The 19,805-nt window shown below is 36.1% G+C and overlaps 1 protein-coding gene across 7 annotated transcripts in view; it reads right to left on the bottom strand.

The window, feature by feature from the left end:
- Positions 1 to 19,805, bottom strand: part of LOC138715483 (cGMP-dependent protein kinase, isozyme 1-like) — a 280,131-nt gene that overhangs the window by 9,096 nt on the left and 251,230 nt on the right. For all 7 annotated transcript variants that reach the window (XM_069848430.1, XM_069848431.1, XM_069848432.1 and 4 more), the window contains 2 exons: positions 13,222 to 13,453; positions 9,407 to 9,570 (listed from right to left, as the gene is read on the bottom strand). In XM_069848430.1, the coding sequence (XP_069704531.1) occupies positions 9,407 to 9,570; positions 13,222 to 13,453 (396 nt within the window). The remainder of the gene's footprint in view (positions 1 to 9,406; positions 9,571 to 13,221; positions 13,454 to 19,805) is intronic.

The following is a 19,805-nucleotide window of genomic DNA, read 5'->3' as shown; positions in this document are numbered from 1 at the left end:
GAGGTCCAAAAATTGAGAGGGGCCACCACTCCTCCTCAGTGTTGGTTTGATGGGGGGAGAGGGTGAGTTATGCTGCAGCCACTCAGCAATAATTTTGTGAGAAAGTTGTAAAAATCAGCGCCGAAGTGTATGAAGAAATTGTGTTTGAGCCTCTCGTGAGAGATCTGAGCAGTATCTTGTTCAGAAATGAAAAGTCGATTTTCCAGTAAGATTCTGCTCCAGTCTACAAGGCAAAGTCAATACGGGAGTGGATTGAACACTATGTTCCTGATTACACTTCAGCTACTTACTGCCCATCTGGTAACTCAACCCATTGGACTTCAAACTGTGGTCAATACTTGAGGGCATTGTCTGCAAGAAAAGGCACCCAAATTGGGAAAGTCTGAAGCGCTCCTCAAAGGCAGCAGGAGCGGAATTTCCAATTTGAACTATCCATGCAGCAATAGATGACTGGTCAAAGAGGCTTTGCGCACGCGCACGTGGTGTGTGTGTGTGTTTTTTTTTACAGAATATATTTCAACATGCCCCATTACATAGGTTGTAATATTACATGTTTTGACATTAAAATAATTGCATTTTTAAAATTGCGAATTTACCAATTGCGTAATCTATAAATATCTGTGTGATAAGATATATGAGGAGAATAAAATCATAGTTAAATACCATTCAAAATTATGAATCCCTACACCTTCCTACTTACAAATTTACGAATTACATAAGCGATATTAATTCAGTGTGTGTGTGTGTGTGTGTGTGTGTGTGTGTGTGTGTGTGTGTGTGTGTGTGTGTGTGTGTGTGCGCGCGCGTGCGTGCTTTTTTTGCCATTTTGAGAACTAATTAGTGAAATATGTGTAGTTCTAAGATACTGAAAAAAATTAAAGAATTTTCAACTGTGTTATTTTTATCTATTAAATAGTATGTTTTTTTTTTTTTTTTAAATTATTAAAATGCTAAATGCATTACAAACTACAACTAAGTATTTATACTTATATATATATATATATATATATATATATAAAATAATCCGTGGTGCTACAGCCCATGAAGGGCCTAGACCGACCAGCCGGCTGCTGGACTCACGCCCACATGTCGAAGCAGAGGTGGACGATCATCCAACCAGAATGGAGGGATCGTGTAGCTAGCACGATGATCCCCCCAGCCGTTATATCTGGCATTCGCAATCGGATTTCGCTACCTATCATAGCTCCCCAAGTGCATCACGATGCTGGGTGGGCACCGGTCCCATACACTGGTCGAAATTTCATGAGAAAATATCTTCCCCCATGAGGACTCGAACCAGCGCGCATTCCGTAAGGCGAGTCCTAGGCAGGATGCCTTAGACCACGACGCCACGGCGCGGGACCTTATACTTATCTAGTAGCTTCAATATAAGAGTAACTTCAAGGAAAAAATTATTCCAATGAATAATTCTGCTAAGTATTTGCATAATTCATGCAAGAACCCAAGAGATTACTGCACGAAGTGCTCAGGTTGAGTCTTCTTACTACGTTACTGTTATTAGAATCTGAAGCACAGTCGGGTTTTGATGGTTATGAAGTCTCTTCTCATCCTTTACTGTCACATTTCTTATTTCTTCACTGCCTGTATCCATTTTCAGGTCTCTATGGATGTTGTCATTCCTAATGTACCATGCTGCATTAACAATTCCTTGTAGCACTTTATTTTGAAAGTTCTGTATAATTTTAATATTAGATTTCTTGGTGCAATCCCAAATTTGCAATCCATACATCCAAATTGGTTTTAATAGCAATTTATTATGTATATTTAGTTAGGAACTATCCGGAAAGAAGATCTACAGAGACTGTCCTGTTAAAAGTAAGAACGGAAATCTTATCACAACCGAAACAGAACAGTTGGAGTGATGGCGGGAATATTTTGATGAGATGTTAAACCCAGGTGCCATGTATTGGGTCCCTATCACCATGGCATGGCGCGTCCTCAGGTTGCGGATCGAGGAGACGGCCTCCAGATATGGAGAGTAGCTGTGAATATATTGAATAAGCAGTCGCGGACAGCCGATGAGGGGTGGTCCTCCAGCTTGGGGGTTGGGCGAAGGGCTAACAACCCTTCACCGTAAAAAACAGCTTGTTACGAATCCTTCAAATAAGGAATATTAAATCCAGACGTTTGAGATGGGCAGGGCATGTAGCACGTATGGGCGAATCCAGAAATGCATATAGAGTGTTAGTTGGGAAGCCGGAGGGAAAAAGACCTTTAGGGAGGCCGAGACGTAGATGGGAAGATAATATTAAAATGGATTTGAGAGAGGTGGGATATGATGATAGAGAATGGATTAATTTTGCTCAGGATAGGGACCAATGGCAGGCTTATGTGAGGGCGGCAATGAACCTCCAGGTTCCTTAAAAGCCAGTAAGTTAAACCCAGATGACACAAATGAAAGATCTGAAGATGGAGAAATAAACGATACTGATAAGGAAGAAGACCCTATAGCTAATAGATACATACATTGTAAACTTTATGCACCAACGAAAAGTGAAATAATTACAGCCTTGAAACGAACTAAAAATGGGAAATCTGCAGGAATAGACAATATTCCCCCAGAGATCCTAAAAGCTGATACTGAAATCACAGCAGACATCTTACACCCACTTATTGAACAAATATGGGAGAAAGAGTATCTACCAACTGATTGGAATAAAGAATTACTTACTTACTTACTTACAAATGGCGTTTAAGGAACCCGAAGGTTCATTGCCGCCCTCACATAAGCCCGCCAGCGGTCCCTATCCTGTGCAAGATTAATCCAGTCTCTATCATCATACCCCACCTCCCTCAAATCCATTTTAATATTATCCTCCCATCTACGTCTCGGCCTCCCTAAAGGTCTTTTTCCCTCCTGTCTCCCAACTAACATAAAGGATTAATAGTTAAACTACTCAAAAAAGGAAATCTATCGGAATGTGATAATTGGAGGGGAATAACACTGTTATCAATTCCCAGTAAAATATTATCAAGGATTATATATAATAGAATCGTGCAAGCAGAAAATAAATTGATAAGGAAAGAACAAGCAGGATTCCGCACAAATAGATCATGTGTTTATCAAATTAATACCTTAAGAAAAATCTGTGAACAATGCAATGAATGGAAAAGTACCTTATATTTACTATTTATCGATTTTGAGAAAGCATTTGACTCGCTTAATAGAGATTATATATGGAGAACAATAACAAAATTTGGTATATCAGAAAAAAATTTGTAGACTAATTAAACTTATGTATGAAAATTATACTTGTAATGTCATACATAAAGGTGTGCTGTCAGAAAATATAATAATTACATGCGGAGTGAAAAAGGGTTGTATTCTCTCTCCGATCATATTTCTGATTATTATGAATGATATTATGGAAAGGTCTGTTGGCAATGTTAGAAGAGATATAAGATGGGGATTAAATGATACTCTGGAAGATCTGGATTTCGCTGATGATATTTGTTTGCTCTCCCATACTTTTGGTGATATGCAGAATAAAGTGAATACTTTATTAGAATTAATAAAAGGGACTCATATGAAAATAAACGTAAAGAAAACTAAAGAAATGAGATTAAATAGTAAAAAGACAGATAAAGTTGTAATAAATAATAATAACATTGATACTGTTCAAGAATTTAAATATTTGGGTAGCATAATTGACAAGGATGGTGGAGCCTTTGAGGATGTAAAGAACCGAATAAAAATGCAAATAGTGCATTTGTCCAGTTGTACCCAATATGGAAATCTTATATTATATCTAGATCTACAGAAATTAAAATCTTTAACAGTAATGTGAAATCAGTCTTATTATATGGCTGTGAGACATGGAAAACAAGTAAAATTATACAAAATAAACTGCAAACATTTGTTAGTAGATGTTTACGAAGAATTTAAAAAATTAGATGGCCAGATATAATCACAAACTCATAACTATGGAAGATAACAAATCAGAAAGAAATCAAAAGACGAAAGTGGAATTGGATAGGGCACACAATCAGGAAAGGAGATGGAGCAGTAGAAAGAATGGCTTTGGATTGGAACCCCCAGGGTAGTAGAACAAGAGGAAGGCCAAAAAATACATGGAAAAGAACAGTTTTGGAGGAAATTGATAGGGAGGGGAAAACATGGAGCGAAGTGAAGAAGTTGGCTACAAATAGGGTCCGATGGAGGCACTTTGTGAATGCCCTATGCTCCTCATGAGGAGATACAGGAGTTTGATTCATTGACAGTTAGGAACATCGTCTCAGCAACCAATACATTTTTCTGTACTTAATAGCAAGTTCTTCTTTTTTTCTTTTTAACATGAGCCTTCCACTTTAACTTGGCATCAAATGTCATGCCCAAGTACTTGGCCTCATTTGTTTATTAATAAATATAGGTAGCTTTTTCACTTTCCTATTTGTAAAATTTACATGGGTTGATTTTGTCTCATTGAGGTTAATACGCCACTTTTTGGCCCAAACACTAACTTGATTAACTGAAATAATATGTGACAGAATTTATGGCAAGTCGGACATTTTGGGGACCTCTCTGCTTTGCAAAAACCACAGAGGCTATTGCGACACTACTGTGTAAACATCAGTGACATATAAATTCATTTTGTAAATAAATAAATATGGCAAATATTGAGGTCACATTTTTTCTCACATGCCGATAGCGAATATTTCCGCTTTTATATATATTTTTTTCTTTCGTTTCAAAATTTTATACATTAGTTATTGTTACTTCCAGACAAAACAGATGAGGGTAAATTGTAATCATAAAAATAAATTGATATAGAAATAGAAGAAGTGGATACTTTTCTATACCTGGGAAGTGTGGTTACAAAAACAGGTGGCGTGGAAGAAGATGTGAAAAGATGTATTCGGCTAGCAAATGGAGCATTTGTATAGCTATATCCCATATGGCGGAATAACAACATCTCATTGAAGACAAACCTCAGACTGTTTAACACAAATGTAAAATCAGTCCTCCTCTATGGTTGTGAAACACGGAAAATTACGGATGTAATAAATAAAAAGATACAGACGTTCATCAATAGATGTCTGAGACGTATTCTAAATATAAGATGGCCGGAAACAATAGCAAATGAACAACTGTGGAGAAGAACTAACCAATCACAAATATGTTACCAAATAAAACAAAGAAAATGGAATTGGATAGGCCACACGCTGAGAAAGCCAGATGGAGCTATTGAGAAGACTGCTATTGACTGGAATCCACAAGGAGTAAGGAAGAGAGGACGGCCTACAAAAACATGGAAACGATCAATAGAGGAGGAAGTAGAGAGATGTGGGAAAAGCTGGAAAGAGGTGAAACGGATGGCTGGCGACAGAGTACGCTGGAGGAACTTTACTGCTGCCCTATGTTCAACCTAGGAACAACAGGTTATAAGTCAAGTAAGTCAAGTATTGTTACTTCCAAGCATTAAATACAGGGTGCGTCAGAAAGAACGGATGGATTTCACATGGCAAGAAAATTGTAAAGATTCATCAAATCAAAAATTTATTGTTATCAACATATTCACCAATACATGCAGTTTATTTATGGAAAACAACATTATCCATATGATGTCCTTGGCTTTCAATACAGGCATCGAGGCGTTTTCTGATGTTCGCCATCACTTTCACAGTCATAGCTAGTGCAATTGCCACGATTTCTTCACGAATCGCTGTCTTCAGTTCGTCCAGTGTATGTGATCGATGTTTACAAACTTACGCCTTCAAATGGTCCCAAAGAAAGAAGTCGCAGGGCGCGAGATCTTACCGTAGCCTCGGACAATCTCAGTGCAATAGAATTTCGTCCAGGTGATTTCTTCTTTAATGTTGAACCTGTGATACGAAATGAAGCCACCCACCGCAAAATTGTATTCCGAGTTGGAATCCTAGCGTGACATCCGATGTCGAAATGAGTCCTGCGTGGCGATCACAGACTCTTCATTTTTCAAAAATGTCTCTACGATGAAAGCACGTTGTACACCAGACCAACACCATATTCTCAACTGAAACTGCATTCTCTGGCTGACCCAACAGTCGTGGTCTCCCTCACTATATCTCTCTCCTCGTTGCGTATCGATAGTTTGAAATCCATCCGTTCTTTCTGACGCACCCTTTATAACTAAGAGTGAGGGATTTCTTTGTACTGTTACTGCAAAGTCTGAACACTTCTGAAATTTGCTTGTGGCTTTGTTATCCGCTTTTTTTTTATATAAACCTAATTTCGGTCGAGTTATTAATATGTGCATATTTCAATTTCCGCTAGCTGATAAAGCACGTGATTAATGATATAAATACAATCAGAAGCATCTTTGTTCATATCAAAATCACGTGAACAAGATATGTTTAATTCTAGTAATTTAGGCCAGTAAGGAAAAAGGTAAACTTGTCAGGTTTAAGTAATAAAATATTAATAAAATTTTATCCCATAACACGTTTTAAATAATTAATTAGCAAAAAATTAAATGCTCACTCATACTGCAAATTGTAACAATCTGATTGTTATTAATTAAGCTGAATACATTACTGGCTGATATTTACGCAATAAAACGTGTGAAATAATCTGTGTACTTTACACTTTAGAATGGAGCATATGTAGGCCTACATGTTCGAGCAGTGATAATCGACACTAGCGGGGAGGTGACAAGAGCAGCGAAATTGGAAGCATAGATTTCTATAGGAACGTTTATGGTGAAGCAGTGATAAGAAATGCGACAAAAGATAAAAGCGGCAATAAAATTATGAATAAATTGAAGAGTTTATTTTCAAAACGACTCTTTGTCCATTCCCATAACTTTGTGGGAAATCACGAGAAAGTTTTTAGGTCTAAAATTTCTTACCAGCAGACATTATGAAACCGAAAAAGTTGGGTGCATTTAGGAACAAATGGGAGCATGAGAGTATTTGATTCCAAAGCTGGAAGTAATATTTTGTCTCAATTTTGCTGTGATCAGGAGTCAGTTTGATTTCAATAGTCACTTTTAACGCAAGATTTGAGTGGTTTAGGGGGCGTTCTGAAGCCAAATTGTGACAGTTGTATGTAGATTATATTTGAACAATGCATGGACACAGGAAGCTCATTTTCGTTATCAGGCGAATAAGAGACGTTTTGAAAATGAGCTCCTCAATTCATTTGTGTCATTCTTACCATTCATGATTATTGATTAATGATCATTAGTCTACTATTGATTATTATGTAGCCTAGTAATACATTAGAGCAGGGTTTCTCAAACTTTTTTGAAGTGCGGACCACTTTTTAAAGTCAGAACAGTTCCACGGACCACCTAACTCTTGTTCCCTTCAAAAGCAAATTTATCATTTTCGTGGCATATTTTAATTCCAGTATACCCATATTTTAAAATCGAATTAAGGTTCGGTATTTTGGTCCTCCGTTATGAGTTCGGGTGGTCCCAGGCTGGGTTACAGGTGCGGCGCCAGATGTGCAGGAAAAAGATGTCGAGAACATCACATGTATAGTGCTTTAAATCCCTCTTTTGTTGCTGAGAGTAGAGTGGGAAGTCGATAGATGGGTAGGATAATAAATTTCATAAAATGTCAGTACTGGGAGAAAAAGTGAAATTCGATTGTTATGTGTCATTTCCAAACTCTGAGATTTTAAGCTATAGTGTGATACGCAGTTCGTTTGAATTTTATTTTTTCTTCTGTCTTTTTTTAAGGACCACAAGGGCAGACCTCGAGGACCACAGGTGGTCCGCGGACCATAGTTTGAGAAATGCTGCATTAGAGTGAAATCTTACTTACTTACTTTCTTACAAATGGCTTTTAAGGAACCCGAAGGTTCATTGCCGCCCTCACATAAGCCCGCCAGCGGTCCCTATCCTGTGCAAGATTAATCCAGTCTCTATCATCATACCCCACCTCCCTCAAATCCATTTTAATATTATCCTCCCATCTACGTCTCGGCATCCCTAAAGGTCTTTTTCCCTCTGGTCTCCCAACTAACACTCTATATGCATTTCTGGATTCGCCCATACGTGCTACATGCCCTGCCCATCTCAAACGTCTCGATTTTATGTTCCTAATTATGTCAGGTGAAGAATACAATGCGTGCAGTTCTGTGTTGTGTAACTTTCTCCATTCTCCTGTAACTTCATCCCGCTTAGCCCCAAATATTTTCCTTAGCACCTTATTCTCAAACACCCTGAACCTATGTTCCTCTCTCAGAGTGAGAGTCCAAGTTTCACAACCATACAGAAGAACCGGTAATATAACTGTTTTATAAATTCTAACTTTCAGATTTTTCGACAGCAGACTGGATGATAAGAGCTTCTCAACCGAATAATAACACGCATTTCCCATATTTATTCTGCGTTTAATTTCCTCCCGAGTGTCATTTATATTTGTTACTGTTGCTCCAAGATATTTGAATTTTTCCACCTCTTCGAAGGATAAATCTCCAATTTTTATATTTCCATTTCGTACAATATTCTGGTCACGAGACATAATCATATACTTTGTCTTTTCGGGATTTACTTCCAAACCGATCGCTCTACTTGCTTCAAGTAAAATTTCCGTGTTTTCCCTAATCGTTTGTGTATTTTCTCCTAACATATTCACGTCATCCGCATAGACAAGAAGCTGATCAACACAACAGCACTAAGTGACAGGACGGTGGAGGCCAAAGACTGTGACCAGCTTAGAGTGGGTTACGTGAGGGGGTAGTTAAGTGACAACCTTGTTACAGTCCTCTGGCTCTTCATTCAGTGTCCGTCATCTAACTCTTGTCAAAGTGATATCTCAGCCTTCTGTCATTTAGTTATTCCCTTCTTTAACCCACTCCAACTTTGCCATAGCCCTTGGCCTCATGTCACTTAGTTACCGTATCCTCTCACCCAACCCACTCTGACTTTGTCACAGTCCTTCGTTTCATGTAAATTACCTATCTCATCCAACCCCTATAACCTTGTCACAGTCCTTGGGCTCATGTCATTTAACTATCCCTTCATCTAGCCCACTCTAACTTTGTCGCAGTGATCCCTCGACCTCCTGTCACTTAGCTCTGTTGTGGTGTGCCGAAGTTATTTGTCGCGGTATTTGCAATGAAATCGAACATATTTATCCCATCCATAATGGATTTATCGTAGATGAACTTTGGGATGAAAAAAAAAAGAAAGACACACACACAGACGCAGATGCAGACATAGACTCTCTCTCTCTCTCTCTCACTCACACACATACAGATATGAGCAAATGCTGGGTAACTTTCGGTTTTGGACCCCGGACTCATTTCACCGGCATTATCACCTTCATCTCATTCAGACGCTAAATAACCTAAGCTGTTGATAAAGTGTCGTAAAATAACCCACTAAAATAAAAAAAAATAAAATAAAAATATTCGCTGTGAGAAATATTGTTAATGAGCTAAGTGTAATATTACCTTCCAGTAATTAATTCATGAATGAATACACCCAGCGCCCAGTAATCAACAGCTCGATCATGTCCTTTGTTCAAGATGATTTCAGGAGCCACATACTCTGGTGTTCCAGCAAATGTCCAGGTCTTACCACTATGCCCCACTCGTTTTGCAAATCCGAAGTCAATCTAAAAAGAAAATTGCATCTTGATTACACAACTTTTTATATTTATGTTTATAAACTTAGTTCAAATTAACACGTGAAAGTAATCGCCATATATTGTATTCCTAAAAAAATTTCCAACATCTATTACATGTATACAAATTGACTTAGTATTTATTAATAGAAAAGCCGGATTTTTCATGTTATTCAAATAAATGTTAGTAGAGCTATTTTAATTCTGATACCAGTAACAAGTATCATTATCTGAAAATACTTGTGTGTCCAGTTTATTAAGTTTACTCTTAATGTGAGATTTTAATCAGTTCTTTGATCTGACATGAAAATTATAAAATATATTGTTGATTCATGTTCAATTGTCCTGAATTTTCTTACTGTCATGTCTGTGATATTATTTCAAACTACAGAAAGTGTGTAGGCCTATGCATAACAAACAATAATTCTGCTGCTATCACAAATTAAAAAGTGTACCAGTAATTTTACACTGGCAAACATTCTGTAGGTCATTAAAATAGCAGCACAAGTTTTTTATTCTGTTCAGTGTGATAAATTTAGTCTTTGACAGAATCATAGAATATTTATGATGATAATGATTTGATGATCATAACAATAATAATAATTTTGTATCAACAAAAGCTGCCCTAAATAAGGGTTCGATAGATCGGCCTACTAATCAATTTACAATGAACAATGATTAAAAACAATTATGTCACAATTTGAAAAAAAAAAAAAAAGAAAAACATTAAGATAAATGATAAGAAACCATAGAAAATCATTTACAATAAAAGTTTGTTGGGTACAAATGATTACTAATTATAGCTAAGGATGATTTTAACACATGAGATCCAATGGCATCAATCGTTGCATCAGAAATTTTAAATTGTTTAAGTTGATTTAAAGTTTCTCGTGGGATCGTGCCATGGGCACCAAACATGAGCCCAGAAACTGTCCAACTTATTTTATTACAACTAAGTGAATGACTTAGCAAGAGGTCAAATGACTTTATTGTCAAACGCCTGGCATTAGAAAATAACAACAACAAAATTTTGTTAGTGATTGTTGGTATATTGAAATAAATATTTTTTTAAACTTCATCTTACGATGTTGGATGACGTATATACGTCCGTTGATGTGACATATTAATGAATATTTAAATACTTATATAGTCACAATCATGCCATCCTTTGGTAGAGTGCCTGACCGGAGTACAGGAAGTCGCAGGTTCGAATCCCGCTCGAGGTTGTGAAGTTTTTCTTTCATGCCATGGCATGATTGTGACTATATAAGTACCGGTATTTAAATATTCATAAATATTTTTTTATGTTCAAGAGTCGAAATTGAAGTGAAAACAAAAACAAACATGTCTTGCTTGATTATAGTCATTTTATATAATGTAAGGATCACATAATCAGATGATATAGGACTACCTATGTTAGATATTATAAGTACGAATATTACTTCTGTACCTTTAAACAGTGTCGTTGGAGGTTATCATTCCTAACTTTATTACAGTCATATGTTGGTGAGACCTACAGTTTATAGTTTGTAGCTCACTGCAACCTTTTAGGCCTGCTTATAATATAAACTGACATTATACGACAGTGTTGAATATTTACAATAAGAGATTAAAAAGAAAAGTTGATTCTTTTATTAAATTTTAGCCCATAAACATAAAATACAAGTACGTAGTAGTACGCACCTCATTATTACTGCAATTTCTACATTACAGCATTTGGATTAGGTAGGCCTACTATCGTCATCATTCTGAATCTAGTTGTAAAGTATGAAGAGCCGAGGCTGTAGCAAACTGACGTTAATTTGTGCCTCATTCATGATTTTTATTTTTCGTTGAAATTGAGTCTTTTAAGTGGGAATGTCAAGGATAATTTTTGTTTTTAGGAAGTTGAGGTCATTAGTTTCTACAGAAACTCCCAGACAGGTATATTTTGCACTGTTTGAATCTCACACGAGCTATGGAATTCATAGGTGGGGAAGTACAACAGGAGTCAATAGCATCTTATTACTGTGGCCTTAACTCTGCCAGGTTAAGTAAAACCATCATCATCATCATATCCCTCCCGTATTAGACCCTACAGGATCTGTTACAGTCTCATGCCAGCGCTTTCGTGGTCTTCCCAATTTCCTCTTTCCTCTTGGTACATAAGTAAGAATCTGTTTAGGCCATCTAGTGCGATCCATCCTTTCGACATGTTTTTTCCACTGAAGTCGATATTGTTGAACAAAATTAACTATAGGATCCATTTTGAGTTCCTGCAATATGTCCACATTTTTACGGTGTTCCAGCAAAGAGCATCCCGCTGTTCGTCTCATGAACCTCATTTCAGCTGTCGTCAGCCTTTGCTCATCAGCTTTTCTGATTGTCCATGCCTCGCTACCGTAAGTGAGGACCGGTCGAGCTAGTGTTTTATATACCTTTAGCCTTGTATGTTTCTGAACATGGGATGATTTGAAGACGGTGTTAATTTTTATAAATTTAGATATTTTGTTCGACATATCTTCATCAGTGATGTAAGAGAGGTTATAACCTAAATAGTTAAATGAGTTAACACGTTCAATTAAAGTATTATTTATCATGATCTTACTTGGAATTGGGTTCTCTCCCGAAAATGCCATGACTTTTGTTTTCTCTTTTGAGATTTCCATATTGAAATCAGAGGCGATTATTTGCAAATTATAAATGGCTCTTTGTAAAGCATCCTCTGTTTTAGTGATAATAACCTGATCGTCGGCAAACATTAGTGCATCGAGAAATGTGTTTCGATTAATTTGAATTCCAGCATGATGACTTTGCCTCCAAATGTATAAAATATGGTTCATATATATAATAAACAACAGAGGGGAAAGACCGCACCCTTGTCTAACACCTTGGTTGATGGAAGTCCAGCTAGTAGTTCCGCGTTCAGTTCTTATGGCAATTTCATTTTGTTGATATAAATTATAAATGGAGAGAATGATTTGGTTTGGCATATTATCATAGCGTAAAATCTCTAAAAGTTTATTTCTATCAACTCTATCAAAAGCTTTTATGAAATCAATAGAAGCTAAGTGGGTTGGAATATTAAATTCTCTGTGCTTTTCAGTTAAAATCTTCATGGTGAAATAGCTGTAACAACATGATCTTCCTTTTCGGAATCCATTCTGTTCTTCAGTGATTTTGTCTTCGTAAAGATGTGATAGTTTATTTTTGATTATGGCTGTATAGATCTTATATCCAGAATTGAGAAGACTTACACCCCTGTAATTTTCACATAGTTTTTTGTTTCCTTTCTTATAAATGGGTACTAGAATGGCTTTTTGCCAACTTTCTCGGGGGTTTAATCCTGCCCATATATTGTAGTAAAACCATTATTATTATTATTATTATTATTATTATTATTATTATTATTATTATTATTATTATTATGATTATTATTATTATTATTATTATTATTATTATTATTATTATTATTATTATTATTAAAGTGTGATTCTAATCACTCTCTCACTATCTTCCACGCGATTTCATAAAGTATACAAAAATAAGATTATATATAGGATATATATAATTAGACCAAAATATTACAAATAACCTCACAAACTGTATAAAATTGAATGATTTATACAGAAGAAAAAAGGATTTACTTGTACCGGTATTTACCATTTTGACATATCCCTTATGATCTAGCAACAAATTTTCTGGCTTCAGATCTCGGTAAATGAAGCCTCGATCGTGCAGGTAGTGCAGGGCCTCCACTACGCACCCTGTCATGAAGCGAGCTGTGTTCTCATCAAAGAATCTGTACTTTTGCAGCACTGTGAATACGTCTCCTCCTAGACAAGCTTCCATAAGGAAGTATACATATTTGTTGTCACGATATGTTCGATATAATCTGAAAAAGAAAACAGAAAAATGTTTTTAGAACTTGATTAAAATGTAGATGCAGAATTAAAGATTCTTAGCGAATAAACCTGGGTATTTCATTGTTTGATTTTCTTGTTTATTTGATGGCCTACATTTAAATGAAATGATAAAAAATTACAAATATGTATGGATTTATTACCGTCAGAATTACTTATCAATAATAGATGGATGGATGGATGGATGGATGGATATTTATTAGCCTTAGGAAATACAATGATTTCATGGCATCGTCAGAGTGAATACATAATAAATATGCGGTTACATACATGTTATTCCGACATACAAGATGTCTACAATAATATACAAATAATACACAATCAACACATTCAGTAATGAAGTCAATTCTCCACAGTTTTCTTCAGACCATTACTTGTACAAGGTTCTTGGTTTCCTTATCTTCTTGGGCAGTCTCACCCCAGACATGAATCAGATAGAAAAGAAGAGCAGTAAACACAAAAGGAGATACCAACTACTGTAAGCTAAATTTGGAGTGCTAAACTAAGATACTCATTGACAGTAAAAGGCATGTGGAAAAGTAAAATATGTTTCACTGACTTTTTAAATCTAGCATAGCTAAGGGCTTTAGTTTCAACAGGGAGTTTGTTGTAAAGTCTTATCCCTGTATGTGATAAGCTATTGAGACTTTTGGATAACCTATGATGATTAAAATGTCAATTATTGCATGTTCTTGTGCTGTAGTTGTGATAATCAGAGTTTATTTTAAAACTATCATAATTTTGGTGGATGAAACAGACTGTTTCAAGAATGTAAATACAAGGTAGGGGCAAAATATCAAACTCTTTGAATATTTTTTTACTATCCGAGCGAATAGGTACTTTCTTTATAATTTTCAATATTCTCTTTTGCAGTCTAAACACTTGTGCAAGTTTTGATGACGACCCCCAGATAATTATCCCATATGATAATACAGAGTGAACATAGCCAAAGTAAACCGATCTAAGTAGTTATATTGGTTAGGACACGGAAAGCATAACACAAACGACTTAGTTTATCAGTTAAGAATTGAATATGACTTTCCCACGTGAGGTTGGAATCAATCCATATCCCTAAAAATGTTGTACAATCGACGTTCTTTATTCCAGTATTATTAAGTAGTATTTCAATGGAGTCATGTAGTTGTTTCTGACTGAAATACATACAAACGGTTTTACTGACATTCAGTTTTAGTCTATTGCTAGCTAACCACTGTTCTAGTTGTCTTGAGGTTTCATTTATTTTCTCCTGTAAATTATTTTTATCAAGAGCATTGAAAACAATATTGGTGTCATCTGCAAAGAGAACGGTTTTAGCTTGTGTTATCCTTGAGGGAAGGTCGTTTATATACAGGAGAAATAGAATTGGGCCAAGTATGGAACCCTGGGGCACCCCGCTTTTCATGATAGTGGGATATGATTTCATTGAGCCTATTTCAACAAATTGTTGCCTTGCATAAAAATTAAACCATTAGATTATTACATGAAATGGTACATAATGACCGACGAACGTTTTCGCCATGAATATGGCATCCTCAGGTCTCATCGAAGCAATGGCACATAATGAACACTTATGATTTCTGGTTTAAATACAATCGTTAAAAATGTTTGAAAAAGTTAATATGGTAGGCGGTGTAAGCATATGCAATTAAGAACATATGTGTAACATAAAATTTAAAACCATGCAAAGTATAGTGTGACAGTTGCAACGAGATTCGAACTCACGACCAGCATCCCGCAAGAGAGCAGATCGCGCGGGCTCCACGGAGTACTGAGGGACAGCGCGCGGCGGAGAGAAGAGAGGGGAAAGGGCCAACGCGACGAGGGGAGAGTGCGCACGCAGCTGCTACTCGCGGAGTGAAGGGGGGACGGACCCTCCCGAATCTTCTAGAGAAGTCCGTCCGAAGAGCAGCAGCGTGCGAGATGATTCGAGAACGGACACACGCGTCGAAATAACTCGAACTTTCCAGGCTACATCGCTGTGGTTATAAAAGAAGAAGTGTGAGCGAACTTGAGCAGCTTCAGTTTATTCAGTCAGTGAGTAAGCCAAAGCAAGCAAGCCAGTCTTGTGTACCGGAGTTCAACTCGAGTGTGCGTCCGCAACTGTGTCAGCATCCGAAGGCCTGAGTTCGAGTGCAGTGGACCGCAGTTGGAGGGACCTGAGTTCGAGTACAGTGGACTGTCTCTGAAGGTCTGTGGTTCGAGATACTGTGAACTCGAGTGACTGAGCTAGAAGAACTGTGAACTGAGAACTGACAGTTCTGATTTGTAAATATTAGTTAAGATTAACAGTTCATTGTTGCTCGTAATAGTCCAAGTAAATTGTCATTGTCATTTGTGGAGTGCAATAACGAACGCTGTGTTGCTGCAAATCCTATTGTTGAGATAATAAAGTTACATTGTTGTCTAGTAATAAAACGTTACAATAGAAAAAACAAACAATGTGCTGATGGTTAAATGTACAGCGAGATAAAATAATTTGACAATCTTCAATTGCAGGTGGTCATAAATCACAAAATAGTAGAACATGCTATGGTATATAGCTCGCTCGTGCTGCTGTTACAGCGGTGTATGAAACCAAAGTCCTGTAAAATATAATGGGGAAATGTAAAAATTTTGAAATTGAAAGTTAAACAGTGAAATCATAAGTTTTCATTATGTGTCATTGCTTCGATGAGACCTGAGGATGCCATATTCATGGCGAAAACGTTCGTCGGTCATTATGTACCATTTCATGTAATAATCTAATGGTTTAATTTTGATTATTGATAAGTAATTCTGACGGTAATAAATCCATACATATTTGTAATTTTATTATTATATTTATCGGACCCAACATGCCATTGAAATGATCAAGAAAAATTATATTTGTAACAGAACATCATCGAAATTATTCTGTTTGAAATACAAACATGCAAAAATTGGCTATTCAATTTAAAAGGTTCAATAACAAAATTACAGAAATACAAAAACTGTATAGAAATTGTAGAAAAAGTTTCAAATTCAGTTATACCACTCATTACGGTATTGAATTTAGCCATTTCTTTCTGGGGAAGGCAGGACATAATCCTCCCCCCGTTGTTGGTAACTCTATAGCATCTATTAGTGCTTTATGGCTGTGCTAACTGATGGAGTTACTTGTCAACAATGTGACACTGAAATTTGTGTTCAGGCTACTGCCCAGCGACAGTCCTGATATGTTGTATTTTATAGTTTTGAAGATTAGCTAATTAATATTAACCCAACACACTCATAATCACACTCACATTCATACAAATTTCCAGACTCTAGAAACCTAAGCAATTTTTCTTCTTCAAGAAAACTTCACCGAGAGTCGAGCCCGGGACCTCCAGATCTGGAAGCCAGTATGCTGACCAACAGACCACGGAAGCAGTCGGACATAAATTGACTGTGGGTTATAAAGTCATACGGATCTTTTGGAAGGCAAAGTAATTATTACAGTGTTTAATCATCTTAGAATTAAATAATAGTGTAAAGTAGTATGATAATATAAATTAGTAGCCTACCCTAGTGAAATTTAAGATACTAATTGTGTGATTAATAGATAGTACATTCGTATCTATACATAGTAACAGAGTACACTCACAAAACATAAATTGGCCGATTTTGTTTTTTCAATTGAGTACCAGCAAACAGTACAGATGTAGGCATCAATTAAACATGCGTATAAATCATAATAATACAATTAAAACTAATCCTGATATTGTGGTATACAAGAACATATATCGTAATCAAGATTAGAATATTAAGAAGCTACATTTATTTGTGTAAATGCTTGTTGATTGAGAAATGGATATCATCACCATCATCTATCTGTCAAGCAAGATGCCTGTTACAGTCCCCTGCCATCTTCGACCCACGAATCTTTCTCTTCTGAGAATGTACTGGAGCATCTGTTTCAAAACAGATACCAAATGGTATCTTGGAACATTGCTTTCTATTGACATGTTGTAAGCAGGGTGCGAATTAAGATTTCTGACGAGGGGGGATAGAATCCTAGATATAATATAATACCATACATAAAATTATTACTATTATTACAGCTCAATGCTTGGTCGCACTGAATTGCTTGCCTTGCATCTTGATCATAATAATAATTATATCCATGAGCAGGTTTAAGATAAGATTTGTAATTCCTAAGTTATTGATTGTTGTCAGCTTGCGGGTGATGATAATATATCAATATTATTTTCTTTGCTTACTTTATACCGGTACTTTATAAAGTATACTCGTATTAAAACAATTATCTTTGCGAGGGGGATAGAAGTTATCCCTGACAGGGATGTTAATATGAATTTATGAGAGGGGGATAACTTTCCAACCGGAGGAAATCCCCCTCCATCTCTCCTGTTAATTCGTACCATGGTTGTAGCCAGTTTTATCACGGAGATATTCAGCTATAGAGATTATTTTGAGTTCATTAACTATTGCTTCATTATTTTTCTGATCTGAAGCATTTATTCTCAAAAATCTCATTTCAGCAGATGTTATGCATCTTTCATCTTGGATTAGTATGGTCTGTGCTTCACTACCATAACAAGGGGTGGGTCTTGCCAAAACTTTATAAGTCTTCAATCTTGTGTGTTTTTGAAGCTTCGTTGTTCTGAAAACTTGGTTGATAACCCTGAGGGATCTGTTATAATTCTGACTTTTGAGTATTAAATCGCATTCTTCAAGATATGTTAAGGTATAACCTAAATATTTAAATGAGTTAACTTGTTCAAATACTGAATTGTTAATATAAATATTGCTTCGGATGGGTAATTTTCCTTTAAAGACCATGACTTTTGTTTCAGGTTTTGAGATTTTCATGTTAAAATCTTCTGAAGTAATATTAAGATGGTGAATCGAATACTGTAACTGTGCAGATTTTAATAGCTTATCCCTTGGAGGAGTACAACAGAAAATTCTGATATCATATTAGTCCCTAATGAATATGTACTTTTCTTAGAAAAAAATAATTTTTCCCTAAATGTTAATATCATTTTATTCGGTAGCGGTAAGTACCAGTATTATCCGTACGATTATGATTTTTAATCCATGTTGAATCTTTCATACACAACTTTTAACACTTGAATATAAATAATTGATTGAATGGCGATCTTACTCGTGTTAATTATGTAAGCATGTGCGGCTTACAGCTGTTTCAGTGCTACTTGACACCATCCTCAGAGCTTTCTGTTTCTCAGAGCCATCTTAACTTCGCTGCCTGTTGTGTGGGTGCGTTCGTGTAATGAAGACAGACAGGCAGATCATTTCAAACTCGATACAAAGAACATATTAAAGGAATAACCAGGGGACACAATACATCTACATATGCCGAACACATAACTAATGCTAACCACACACACAATAACATAAATACAGACATGGAAATCCTACACATACAACCCAAAAACCAAAAACTCAACACACTAGAACAATATGAAATATACAGACACACTAAAACACACCCTGATCAAATTCTCCACACACAGATCAATTTCAGAACACACACACTATTTGACACCACATTTCAACACTTTTCAACAATTGAACGCACCCCCACAACAGGCAGCGAAGTTCGAGATGACGCCGAGATCTAGTAGGCTCTGAGGATGGTGTGAAGAAGCACCGAAACAGCTGTAAGCCGCACATCCTTACAAAATTAACATGAGTAAGATCGCCATTTAATCAATTATTTAAATTTAATTATTATTAACATGAATGGATCATCTGGCACCATCTTGTTGTTGTTGTTATCTAATGCCGGGCTTTGGCAACGAAGCCATTAGCGTTCTTGCTCTCCAATATTTCTCTGTGGTGGATCCATCAGTTAGAACTTCACAGGTTTGTAGATGATCTTCAGTCATTTCTTCTTCTTTGTTGCATAGAGGGCAATTTGGATTTGTGTAAATTCCTATTTTATTCAAGTGTTTGGCAAATAATCGTGTTCTGTAAGCAGTCTGAATTTTGCTACTGCAGATTTACGTGGGATTTCTGGAATAATTTGTTTTTTTTTTTTTTATTAAAATGCTCCATTTTTTATCTTTTGCTTTGATACATAGTGCTTGGTTTTGCTTGATTTTATATTTATTTTTAATTAGTCTTTTTATGGATGTAAAAGGTAGGCTTGTATTTGTATTCTGAATTAAATTGGATCCTTTTTTGGCAAGAAAGTCAGCAATTTCATTTCCAGCAATTCCGCAATGTGCAGGTATCCATTGCAATTGAATTCTTTTCTGTAGTTTTTGAAGTTGTTGGATCATTTTGTGACATTCTTTAATTTGGATTGACATCATTTTATATGAATTTATTGCATATAAT

This window comes from Periplaneta americana, chromosome 15 (genome assembly GCF_040183065.1).
Source record: "Periplaneta americana isolate PAMFEO1 chromosome 15, P.americana_PAMFEO1_priV1, whole genome shotgun sequence".
NCBI classification, from domain to species: domain Eukaryota; kingdom Metazoa; phylum Arthropoda; class Insecta; order Blattodea; family Blattidae; genus Periplaneta; species Periplaneta americana.
Note: the sequence above shows the minus strand (reverse complement) of the source record. Positions and strands in the feature narration are given on the sequence as shown.